The 12,528-nt window shown below is 41.9% G+C and overlaps 1 protein-coding gene across 1 annotated transcript in view; it reads right to left on the bottom strand.

The window, feature by feature from the left end:
- palb2 (partner and localizer of BRCA2) overlaps positions 1-12,251 on the bottom strand; it is a 35,668-nt gene extending 23,417 nt beyond the window's left edge. The window contains exons 1-7 of the mRNA XM_043711706.2: positions 12,056-12,251; positions 11,916-11,975; positions 9,758-9,857; positions 7,441-9,243; positions 6,236-6,592; positions 2,823-3,319; positions 2,116-2,205 (exon numbers count right to left, since the gene is read on the bottom strand). Coding sequence (XP_043567641.2) covers positions 2,116-2,205; positions 2,823-3,319; positions 6,236-6,592; positions 7,441-9,243; positions 9,758-9,857; positions 11,916-11,975; positions 12,056-12,103 — 2,955 coding nt within the window. The 5' untranslated portion in view covers positions 12,104-12,251. The remainder of the gene's footprint in view (positions 1-2,115; positions 2,206-2,822; positions 3,320-6,235; positions 6,593-7,440; positions 9,244-9,757; positions 9,858-11,915; positions 11,976-12,055) is intronic.
- Between the last annotated feature and the right edge of the window lie 277 nt (positions 12,252-12,528).

The raw sequence follows: 12,528 nt of genomic DNA on the forward strand, positions 1-12,528 counted from the left end.
TGTGGCAGCGTTTTGACATATTTATATATATCACTACCTTCTCGTTTAATTTCCATCCTGTTAACTTGACTTTGCTGACTAAGTTAAAACCTCTCAAGTTCAAGTTCTCTTTCACTTTCCCTTTCTTCTCTCTCTCTTTCTCTCCCTTTCTTCTCTGCCTCTTGCTCAGCCAAAAACTTTCTCTTTCTCTGTTTATCTTTAACTCCATTTCTCTCAATTGTAATTTAAGTTTTTCTACCTCTACTGCACTTGTCTGTTTCTCTGACACACCTAAGTGTTTGTGTAACTCACTCACAATTTCAGCTTTGGTTAAACCAGAATCTAACTTATTTGCTAATTCTAAAAGTATGGCCTTTTTGTTTCCTTCTAAACTTTCTTGGCAAATTTGAGAATAATCTTCAAATCCCAGAACCTCTTCAGCAATTTTAAGAGCCACTTCTCTCACTTTTAATCTAATCAGCCACAAGTCACCGAAATTAAACAAATTGTTTCACCTACATTTTGTTTAAAGATCTTGGACACTAACCTGCAAGTGGTTAAATCTGCTGGGATTTTTCAAACCCCAATCTATTAAAATTTGTCTAAACCAGTTCAAATCAAGGACCCGAACCCCAAATCTATTACGACACGGGGTAAACCCGCCTGCTTAATTTAAACCAGCAACACATAAAGGATTAATCCCGTGCAGTAATCTACAAATTTTCAAGTAAAAATTAACAACTTTATTTCTTAAAGTATAACAGAGAATAATTAATCACGACTCTTTACACCTCCTTTCTCTAACCTTTCTTTACCATCCCTTCTATGATACTAATCCGATAAAATTCCCAGTTAGGATTTACTGGAAAATTCAAATTTTAAAACCAGCCAGCAGCTAAATCTCTTTATCTTCGTCGGTAGGTTGTCTCTCCAGGTCAGTGTTGAGGTTTCTCTAAACTCCTTCTCTAGACAGGTACCTCTCAGAGTTCTGACTAGCAGACTACAGTTGTAGTTCTGGTGGCAGTTCTCCTCCCAGCTGTTCAATTTTCCCCGTTCTTATATCCCAAAGTATCGGTTTGTGTCATTGGCTTTTAAGATTGTCAATATACTCAATTCAAACGTGATTGGAATTCGGTATGTTTTTTGGGGTATAATTTAAACTGATTGGTCAAATTCAAATTGTTTTGTTGTTTCTAGGCAACTAGCTACCCCAGTAGCTGGAGCACATGTTACATTGTATTTTATTGAGAACCCATTGGTGCTGTCATTGCTAGCTTTTACTCTCTTAAAGGTATAGTACATCCACATTTTCATAACACCGCCCATGTCATTTGGATAATCAAGGTTCCTCTGTATCTACATTAGGTCTTGCTTAAAGGAGGTATAAATTTGCCTTTTTGAAGGACCAAATGTTCACATTTCTTATTTAAAAAGAAAACAATTGTTCCTCCTCCTGTTACAATGGATACTTCCTCGGACTTTGTTCAACAAAATAGAGAAACATGGAAGTACAGTAAACTACGAGAAGGACAGTGTAGGACTGTCTAGGATGTAGACAAGTTTGTAGAGTGGGCAGATTGGTGGCGAATGGGGTTCATTGTGGAGAAGTGTAAAGTGATTCATTTTGATAAGAAGAACATTCGAAGATAAAATAGGGGTTACAATTCTAAAAGGGGTGCAGGAGTAAAGGAACTTTGGTGTATATGTGTACAGATCACTGAAGGTGGCAGAACAGGCTGAAAGAGCAATTAAGTAAACAGTATCCCGGGTTTTATTAATAGGGGCATGGAGTACAAGACAAAGGAAGTGATTTTGAACTTTTAAAAGACAACTGGTACATCTCAGCTGGAGTACTGTGTGCAGTTCTGAGCGCCACATTACAGGAGGGATGTAAACGCACTGGGATCACTGGCAGTAGGTAATGATATTTATTTGAAGAGCCAGTGTAGACAATGGACTAAATGGCCTCTTGCACCATAATACTTCTGCAATTCCTGGCATCATTCCTAGATCCAGGTATATAACTGATCAATATTCTGAATGGGTTTATAAATCAGGTTGTTTCATAGGTATCTCAGTCACTTTGTAAAGAAAACATTATCATTTATAATCTGACATTGGCTACTGTTTACTAACCTGTATCTTGGAAATTAGGTGCAATGTTTGCCTCTCTGGCTTTTGCTGTAACTGGTTGCCAAGAGGAGGAGTCAATGCATCATTATTCTCCTATAAAAAAAATCCCACAAAATTTAGTTAAAAAACTCTTTCACCATTAAAGAATTGTTATACACAATCTGTTCAATAGTATAGAATTGTCAGACTTTAGGTGAGTCAGCAGTCTCTCATCTCTATTTCAAAAGTAAATGTAAAGTAAAAGTTGCCAAGTTACTGCATTTTTTTTGTTAATGCCGTATCCGGCCCAAACCATTTGGGATAACATTGAAGGGGGCTAGGAAACTATTCATAAAAGTAAAAGATTTAACATAATAATAATCACATTTTTTTTTGTTGAGGGTGGGTAACACAGAATGACTAGTAGAAATTGCTGTCCTCGGCAGTAGGAACAGATCTGAGGTACCAAACAAAAGAAAAAGTACTCTGGTATTCGTTCAATTCTACATCTCTAGCACACACCTTTCACCAGAGGGGAGGCAAATTGTAGCAGGGTGACTCAGTAGAGTGGTCCAACAGTTGATCTAGCCCTTGTCAGATAGTTTTTTTTTACCTCTGCAGTTTTGCCTTATCAACAACACTCAAGATGAGAGAGTCAGTATGCTACACTACAACACTTAACGGCAACGATCTCACCATAACACTAAGCAGCAGACTAAAAGAAAACATACCTCTTCAATAAATTCCACAGCATTATCCTCATTTACCATCTCTGACTGATTGACATGGCAGCACTCTGCAGGTTGTTCTTCCTTTTCTAAATATTCCCTTGCAGATGGAGTGCCTTTTCCATTTGTTAATGGCACCTCTCCTTCACCAGATGTTTGTAAGTCTTCATCACAGTTGCTATTATTCTTAACATCTTTACATGTATGTGGTAGTGTGCCAATTTGGGATGAGTTCTGGTTTCCACAGCTGATTTGAGAAAGGCTTGGAGAACTAAATGCAGGAGTGAAACCAAGCGAAGGAAAAACAGGGCTAATTGCACCTTGTTCACACTGGTGGACCCGCCCTGACTGTGGAGTACAGGAAGGTGTTGACAACAGAACACTGGAAGATAATTTATGGTTAGGTGTAGGTTTTGGAGTTTTCTGACCATAAGGACAAACGACATCATTTAATGCTGGTTTTTCTGGGGTCCTGTTCAGTTCCTTACAGTCAAAATTCTCTAGGTGAAAAACATGCATAAATTAGTAAGTTCAGCACAAGATCAGCATCAACTTATGATGATTAGATTCTCTACAGTATAGAAACAACAAGTCCACACCGACCCTCCGAAGAGTAACCCAAACAGACCCTTTCCACTACCCTATATTTACCTCTGACTGATGCACCTAACACTATGGCCAATTCACCTGACCTTCACATCTTTGGATTGTGGGAAGAAATCGGAGAACCCGGAGGAAAGCCTCGCAGACACGGGGAGAATGTGCAAACTCCACACAGTCGCCCGAGACAGGAATCGAACCCAGGTCCCTGGCGCTGTGCATGCCACCCTCAAATTTAGTTTTAAAATGGATGACTAGTATATATTATCTAAAAATTCATTACAGAACATGAGTGTCAGAAGCAAGGATCCATTTTGCAGAATGGAGGTTCAAGATTTAAAGTCCCCCAGGTCAACATTTATTGTCTATCCTCAGATGCTCTAAGATGTGATAAGGCTTTTTCCTGACCTGCTACAGCCACTGAGATGAAGATACAGGGCAACCCCCATATCCGCGGAATCGTTTTCCGCAGTTTCAGTTACCTGCAGTTTCCTGCGGGCCGAACATACTACAGGGAACCTTCTGGAACCAAGGAAAAGGAGGCTGCCGGGAAGGTAGATTTCCCATTGAAATGAATGGGTTCGCTCCTATCCGCGGCTTCGGGTTCCACAGCAGGTTGGGAAAAGTATCCCCCATGGGTACAGGGGGACCTCTGTACTCTCAACAGTAGTGGGGGGAGAGAGTTCCAAAATCTTGCCCAGTGTCAGTGAAGAAACAGTGATATATTTCTGTATCAGATATCAAATGACACACATATATGGCAACAACCAAAAATAGGAGAATCATACTTACTACTTAATGGTTTATTACAACAATAAATTTAGAAGTCACATGACACCAGGTTATAGTTCAACAGGTTTATTTAAAATCACAAGCTTTTGGAGCGTTGCTCCTTCATCAGGTGGAAGGTCCATCCACCTGACAAAGGAGCAGCACTTTGAAAGCTTGTGATTTTAATCTGTTGTGCTGTGATTTCCGACTTTGTCCACCGTGGCCCAACACCAGCATTTCCACATCAATAAATTTATCATTTATCTGGAGTATAAACACACACGCAGAACATACTGAATGTAATGCTGCATTATGGAGCAATGAGAAAAAGTAATGATAATCAGTGACTGAGAAATTACTTGATTTAAACATTGATTTAAATGTTCATTGACAGCTGACAAAACAGACTTAAAAAAGAAAAACTGAAACTGCTGGAAAAGCTTATCAAGTCATCAGCATCTGTGGACAGAAATCAGACTTAACTTTTCAAGTCCAGTGATCCTTTCTCAGCAATGTTGGTAGCTTGGAAAAAGATGGCTCAATGCAGAAGTTGTGGGGGGGGCACAGGAAAGATAAGGAGTAAATGATAGGTAGACTTAGAGCCCAAAGACGGAAGAACAGTTGGACTGTCAAAGATGTGGATAACTATCAGCCTAGGAGAATGAATACTTACTAATGAGGACCAATAGTGGCTAAAAATGGGTAGTGTGTAATAGCAGACAACATGATAACAAGGCCTGGTATGTGGAGGTCAGGGTAAGGACATGAGAGAAGGAGACTCAAGTCCTACAAGTGTTGAACTCAACATCGAGTCAAGAGAGCTGTAGAGTTCCCAAACAGAAAATGATGTGCTGATATTCCAGTTCGTGCTGAGCTTCACTGGAGCACGGCTGCAAGCCTGGGACAAGATAGTGTGTTGAAGTGGGAGACAACTGGAAGCTCGGGGTCTTTTTTGTGGACAGAATGTAGATGTTCTGCAAAGCAGTCACTCAGTATATACGTCATTTCCCCAATATACAGGAGACCACATGGTGAGCATGGTAGACTAGATTGATTGAAGTTCAGGGAAAGTGCTACTTCACCTGGAAGGTGTATTTGAGCCCTTGGATACTGAGGAGAGAGGAAGTAAACAAGCAGATGTTACACCTTCTGTGGTTACAGGTGAAGCTGTCATGGGGCTGTGTGGGGGAGTGGTAGAGGGAGGTGAACGAGGAGTGGTCCAGGGTGTCCCAGAAGGAATGGTCCTTGCAGAAGGCTGGGGGTGGGTTGTTGGTGGTGTATGTCATGGCATTGTGGTGGAAATGGCAGCCAATAATCCTCTGGATGTGGATGCTGGTGCAATGGTGGGTGAGGGCAAGGTGGACCCTATTGTAGTTATGGGAGGGAAGATAGGGGCTGAGGGGTGAAGTGCAGCAGATGGGTTGGACCCAGCTGAGTGCCATCAACTATGGTGCTGAGAAATCCTCAGTTGAGAAAGAAGGTGGACATTTCAGAGGCTCCCTTGTCAAAATTGGTATAATCAGAATAGATGGGAGAATGGAATAGAGTCTTTACAGGAAGTAGGACGCGAGGATGTATAGTCAAGGTAACTGTGGGAGTCAGTAGGTTTGTAGTGGATATTGGTGGCCAGCCTATCCAAATTTCAAATTTACTTTCATTCAAGTCAGATGCCAAGAGTTTAATCTTAAGGAATTTCCTGCAGTCTGTCGCGATCACTCATATCCTCAGTTATTGGAGAACTGTGGCTGAGCCTGCACATTGACACAGAATATCTTTACCACTATCACACAATATGCACACACTTTGTAGTTAATACATACATAAAGATTTGTACAAGAATGGTGTGATTTATAAATAGCACTAACAGTAAGGAGAGAAATCTGCATTATGAAGTATTACTTCTAACTCTGTCAATATATATTAGTTAATAACAAAAAGTAATTTAACAGAGAGAATAAATATTGGGCATTTAACAAAAAACATAACTGATGTATTTTAAAGAATACTGAGATCTCTTGTTTGTGGGAATGACTGGGCCATCTTACTTTGTAGCAGGTGTTCTTCAAGTTTTTCTACAGCTTGACTGATGTCCTGGGAACGTGGGCTGTCACATTTTCCCATATCCCAATTCTCAGTTTTCACCTGTGTTCCCACAGCACCATTAACCATATTGTACTGCAAAGGATGAGATGATTTCTTCAATGTCTCTGCTCTTAACTTCTCTTTAAGTTGACCATATTCCTCATCAGGGAGGTCAAAATCCTGGACCTCCAGACTGTGAAAAAGCTTTTTGATGATAGGCTTTTTGACAGGCAGTAATGGTTCTGAACACGTCAGGGTTCCTTCGTCAAGTCCTGTGTTGAACTTCCTAGAGCTGGCACGTGTTTTGCGATAAGAGTTACCTATTGGGCACACAGAAGTCATAATACATTAGCAATTGCAATGCATATGGAAATTGACAGGCTGGATAAGGCCAACTGGTCCACCAAGCCTGCCCCACAATCACAATCTAACCACACTGAGGCTTCCATAAGCATAGAAATTCAGTAAATCATTACATTGGCAGTCTGAATATACAAGTCAGAGCTAACCACCTAAGTTTTTATTTAATTCTACTTGCAAGGCATCTTTGATGCAAATAGAACAAGGACACCAGGATCCCTCTACCATTAGCTTGCTCTCTAATATGGAGGTCAGTGCTTAAATTATCTATTTTCGAACAGCGGATATTTCTGGTATCTGATCACTTAAATTTTCATCCCACTGTTGTAAAAACCATATACCTTTCAAACTGTCATGGCTCTTAATAAGTCAGCACATGATTTTATTTTTTTGATTAAAGATAAGGCTAAGCAAAAAATGTTTTTATTTAAAGATCAAGTTGTACACACAAGACACTCGTAATTTAGGGGCTTATTAATAACTATAATAGACATGCTTAACTCCTTTGTATTACGCCATAATCCCTTTCAACTCCCATCTGCTCAACTTAAGATCACTGCAATTTCTCTGGTCAAGATCTCCAACCGTTACAATAGTGACTACTGTATTAAATGTCACAAAATACATCTATTGGCTGTAAAGCTTAAAGACCTCCTAAAATTGTAGAAAAGGTGCTCGTGAAATGCAAGCTCTTTCCTTCTCCTAAATAAAAGCTAATAAGCATTATCCACTCTGTAATGTCAATTAATCAGGAGACCTGCAGTCAAATATTTTAAAATTCAATAGTGCAAGTTTACTTTGAGCTTACCTTTTGACAGCCTCACTCTCCTTTTGGGCTGAGACACTTGGCACAAAGATTCTTCTGTCTTTGAATCAATACCCAATGGAAAAGACTGCCTTGTACCTCTGAAACTCTTCTTCCTTGCTGTGCTAAAAAACAAATCTTGCTGAGTCTCTGGGATCAATTCCTGACTGTCAGTATCACTATTTAGGTTTAAATGATGCTCTGACAGAGTCAATACAGTGTCCTCTTGTACTGTTGATGGATCAATTGAATCCTCTTTGAAAGGCCCTACTAAAATATCACTGGTCTGGCTTTCGGAGTTCTGTAGTGAATCCACATTATAGTCAGAATCATTCTGAGACAGACTGGCACTCTTCATAGTAAAGTCAGTAATATTTGAAAAAACACGACCATCCAACTTATTTGCAGCACTTCCACACAATTCATTAGCATCGGACACTGGTTGACAAGAACTACTTTCTTTCTCCTTGCTCTCTTTCTTGCTTTGAACTTTAGAAGACATAGCACATTGAACATCAGGAATTCTGGGTTTATTCAAAGTCCATGCTACAAACTCATCTTTAAACACTTCAGTATCTGTGAGCTTGGATTTTATAGATTCTTCTCTACTACTGTTTCTCCTTTTTTCTGGATTTGATTTAATATCCTGAGAATCAATATCAATATTCAAGGGGTATATTGAGTCCTGCTGTGAAGAAGCTGCATCAGATCCAGCAATACCATCCTCCTGACTGTTAAAAAGTAATAATGTGTTGTTGAGCTCTCCCTCAGCCTTGGGGAAGCCTTTTACAGGATTGCTCTGTTCATGTGTAGATTTCTTATATCTTCCTTTACCACCATTTCTGCACTTTCCCAAGTGGCTGTGAATCACTGCATCCAGATCCACTTGTCGCTGACAGCTGGTCATGCGTCGAGTTGTTCGTACATAGTATTCAACAGGGAAGAGAAGGCCCTCAACAAGGGTACAGGAGTTCAGTGAGGTCTCTTCTGAAACTTCAGCTACAGCAGTACTTGCCTGCAGACAATCTGAATCTAACATTACTGACTCATTTGCAAGATTGCTCTCCAAAGCTTCAGTGAGATCCTCAGAGCAGTTTTGCTTTGCTTGCTGTTGTTGGGCATCTTCAGTTAGGACCTTTAAGTCCCTAGGTCTGAAAGCTTTATTTTCACAAGTAGACACTACTGTAGACTTATCACCAGAACTGCAGTAAACAGAGCCATTCATAGTTCTGCTCACAGGTAAGGTTAAACAATTGCCTTTCACCTCCTGTACTCCATTTTTTAATAATTCAAAATGTTCTTCACCTTCAGGAGAACCAAGGAATATTCTATGCTCCACATTCTCCTTTACACCTCCACATACTGATTTAGAGACATTTTTGCCTCTGTTAAAGATGGAAGATCTTACAGACTCTTTGTTAACAGGTGAATTCAGTTCCTCTATTTCTTTATCACAGGATTTTCCATCAGCAGCCAGAGATTCATTCTGCTCACTTGCTGCTTCCTTTCTCAGTACTTCACATGACCTCTTTTTTTTCAGTTTTAGGCGACTGTGTACTTGACTGTTTATATTTGTGATGGGAATCGTTTCCACAACTGGGGAAGGGAAGGGTTCTGCTGAAGGCTGTTCAGCAAATTCAAATGTACTTGTCAAAGCCACATTTGGGCTATTGATGACTTCTATGATTTCCGGTTCAAGATTAAAGGTCACTGCTGATTTTCTCTCTTTACTTTCTTCTACTGGGGCTTGACTTCTCTGATGTGAGGAGCTTGACTGATTTGTATCCAAAAATGATGAGGCCTCACCTTCATAAAAACAAAAAGAGATTAAAGAAATACATTAGGTCCTGAATTTATTTTTGTTGTGGGAGGGGGAAAAAAGAGAAGGATGCAGCTAGATACACAATCTGAATACAAAGACAAGCATTGCCAAAACATTTTTTGACAAGACTGACATAACATTTCTAAATTTACCAAAAAGCAAAAAGGCTTGAGAAATCACAGAATCCCTACAGTGCAGCAAGAGGACGTTTAGCCCATCGAGTTCACATCTTCTCCTATTGCTAGTCAGCATGCAAGTGGAGTCGTTGAGTGATATGCTAAGGTGCTTTGTTTCACAAGACAAGACTCCTACCAGTGTTATTTACAAATCACTTGGTGACAGCAGAGAGCAAGTTAACTTGTATAGAATGCAAGTATAGCCCAACCTGTCACTTTACAGATTCCATTTCCCACTGGAAACCCTACAACTGAGGCCATAATGACTGAGAAGAAGTCAAGTGATCCATTCTAAAGTTTAAATCATTTGCTGAAAACCTACCAGTCTCGAACTGAGTTATGGACTGCTCTTCCAACAATTGATTCTGGTGCGTAATGGTGCTTTTAACATGATTTCGCACCCGTTCAGCTTTCTGCGCACGCTAGTGATAGAAAATCAAGGAAAAAATAAGTTTAATATCAGACTGGCTAACATAAATTCAGCAAGAGGGAAGCCTTGATTATCGGTTCCAATCCTATAGTTAGGATTAAACCTACAGTCTCTAACACAGAAGTACATGTCATACCAATAGGTTTGTATTTCACCAAGATTAGAGTGGTGCTGGAAAATCGACGTTTCGGGCAAAAGCCCTTCATCAACAATTAATCCATTCCTCGATTTTCCTGCTTCTTGGATGGTTCCTGACCTGCTGTGCTTTTCCAGCACCACTCTAATCTCGACTCTAATCTCCAGTATCTGCAGTACCCACTTCTGCCTTGTATTTCACCAAACTGGATTATAAGAAAACTATGAGGTAAAAACAATGACTGCAGATGCTGGAAACCAGATTCTGGATCAGTGGTGCTGGAAGAGCACAGCAATTCAGGCAGCATCCGACGAGCAGCAAAATCGACGTTTCGGGCAAAAGCCCTTCATCAGGAATAAAGGCAGAGAGTCTGAAGCGTGGAGAGATAAGCTAAAGGAGGGTGGGGTGGGGAGAAAGTAGCATAGAGTACAATAGGTGAGTGGGAGAGGAGATGAAGGTGATAGGTCAGGGAAGAGAGGGTGGAGTGGATAGGTGGAAAAGGAGCTAGGCAGGTCGGACAAGTCATGGGGACAGTGCGGAGCTGTAAGTTTGAAACTAGGATGAGGTGGGGGAAGGGGAAATGAGGAAGCTGTTGAAGTCCACATTGATGCCCTGGGGTTGAAGTGTTCCGAGCGGAAGATGAGGCGTTCTTCCTCCAGGCGTCTGGTGGTGAGGGAGCGGCAGTGAAGGAGGCCCAGGACCTCCATGTCCTCGGCAGAGTGGGAGGGGGAGTTGGAATGTTGGGCCACAGGGCGGTTTGGTTGATTGGTGCGGGTGTCTCGGAGATGTTCCCTAAAGCGCTCTGCTAGGAGGCGCCCAGTCTCCCCAATGTAGAGGAGACCGCATCAGGAGCAACGGATACAATAAATGATATTAGTGGATGTGCAGGTAAAACTTTGATGGATGTGGAAGGCTCCTTTAGGGCCTTGGATAGAGGTGAGGGAGGAGGTGTGGGCACAGGTTTTACAGTTCCTGCAGTGGCAGGGGAAAGTGCCAGGATGGGAGGGTGGGTCGTAGGGGGGGCATGGACCTGACCAGGTAGTCACGGAGGGAACGGTCTTTGCGGAAGGCAGAAAGGGGTAGGGAGGGAAATATATCCCTGGTGGTGGGGTCTTTTTGGAGGTGGCGGAAATGTCGGCGGATGATTTGGTTTATGCAGAGGTTTGTAGGGTGGAAGGTGAGCACCAGGGGCGTTCTGTCCTTGTTACGGTTGGAGGGGTGGGGTCTGAGGGCGGAGGTGCGGGATGTGGACGAGATGCATTGGAGGGCATCTTTAACCACGTGGGAAGGGAAATTGCGGTCTCTAAAGGAGGCCATCTGGTGTGTTCTACGGTGGAACTGGTCCTCTTGGGAGCAGATACGGTGGAGGAATTGGGAATACGGGATGGCATTTTTGCAAGAGATAGGGTGGGAAGAGGTGTAATCCAGGTAGCTGTGGGAGTCGGTGGGCTTGTAAAAAATGTCAGTGTCAAGTCGGTCGTCACTAATGGAGATGGAGAGGTCCAGGAAGGGGAGGGCGGTGTCAGAGATGGTCCAGGTAAATTTAAGGTCAGGGTGGAATGTGTTGGTGAAGTTGATGAATTGCTCAACCTCCTCGCGGGAGTACGAGGTGGTGCCAACACAGTCATCAATGTAGCGGAGGAAGAGGTGGGGAGTGGTGCCGGTGTAATTACGGAAGATCAACTGTTCTACGTAGCCAACAAACTATGCTCCATCACATTCACCTTTTGTAGTCGTTGAAGTTGTATGACATAAAAAGTACTTGAATTACTAACGAATCATTGCATTGTTATTAGTTTGTAGAAATTTGGGATCCACAACCACCTGTTCCCTCCCCCCCAAGACATACTGCACCCACACCGTATATGTTTGGTCTCAAGGATAAATGTATTATTGTGAGAAGGGGGCATTTACCTGTAACTTATGGACAGTTTTTGCGTATTCTTTCTTCAGCAAGGCCAACCTTTCTTTGAGCTGTAAATGAAATGCTTAAATTGAGTTTATTTTGCTGTGGTTAAGTTGTTGTGAAGTTGACGGTGTTGGTTTTGTTTTACCTGTTCCCTGGTTTCCCAGCTCAGGGTTTTTTTCATGCTATGTTCCATTGTGTATTGACGTTCCCGGGTGAACGGTTATTAACTCTTCCTCGGAGTATTAGTAAAGCTGAGGGAGGGAGGGAGTAAAGCTGAGGGAGGGAGAAAAGCCGCCGGCCGACGCTTTACTCGTTACGAGATGAGATATGGAGAAAGTAAAGACTGCAGATGCTGGAGACCTCCCTGAGTTGAGCAGGGAGGTAACTAACGGACTATCGAGTACCCCGCCAATTCCAACCAGTCAGAGCACAGGCTCCTCACTTGTCCCGCCTTTCCCTCTCGCCGATTGGAGAAACGGCGACGACACTTTTAGACCTTATTGGTCATTGACAACATCAATCATTAAAGGTACCGGCGCTTCTACGACCTAAATGCGACATCTCTGAACTGCGGCATTAGAAAAAATATTGCTCATTATTCGGAGATACAAGTTTAAC

Source organism: Chiloscyllium plagiosum, unplaced genomic scaffold (genome assembly GCF_037043375.1).
Source record: "Chiloscyllium plagiosum isolate Xiang-an unplaced genomic scaffold, Cpla_swu_hap1 HiC_scaffold_20, whole genome shotgun sequence".
Classification (NCBI taxonomy): domain Eukaryota; kingdom Metazoa; phylum Chordata; class Chondrichthyes; order Orectolobiformes; family Hemiscylliidae; genus Chiloscyllium; species Chiloscyllium plagiosum.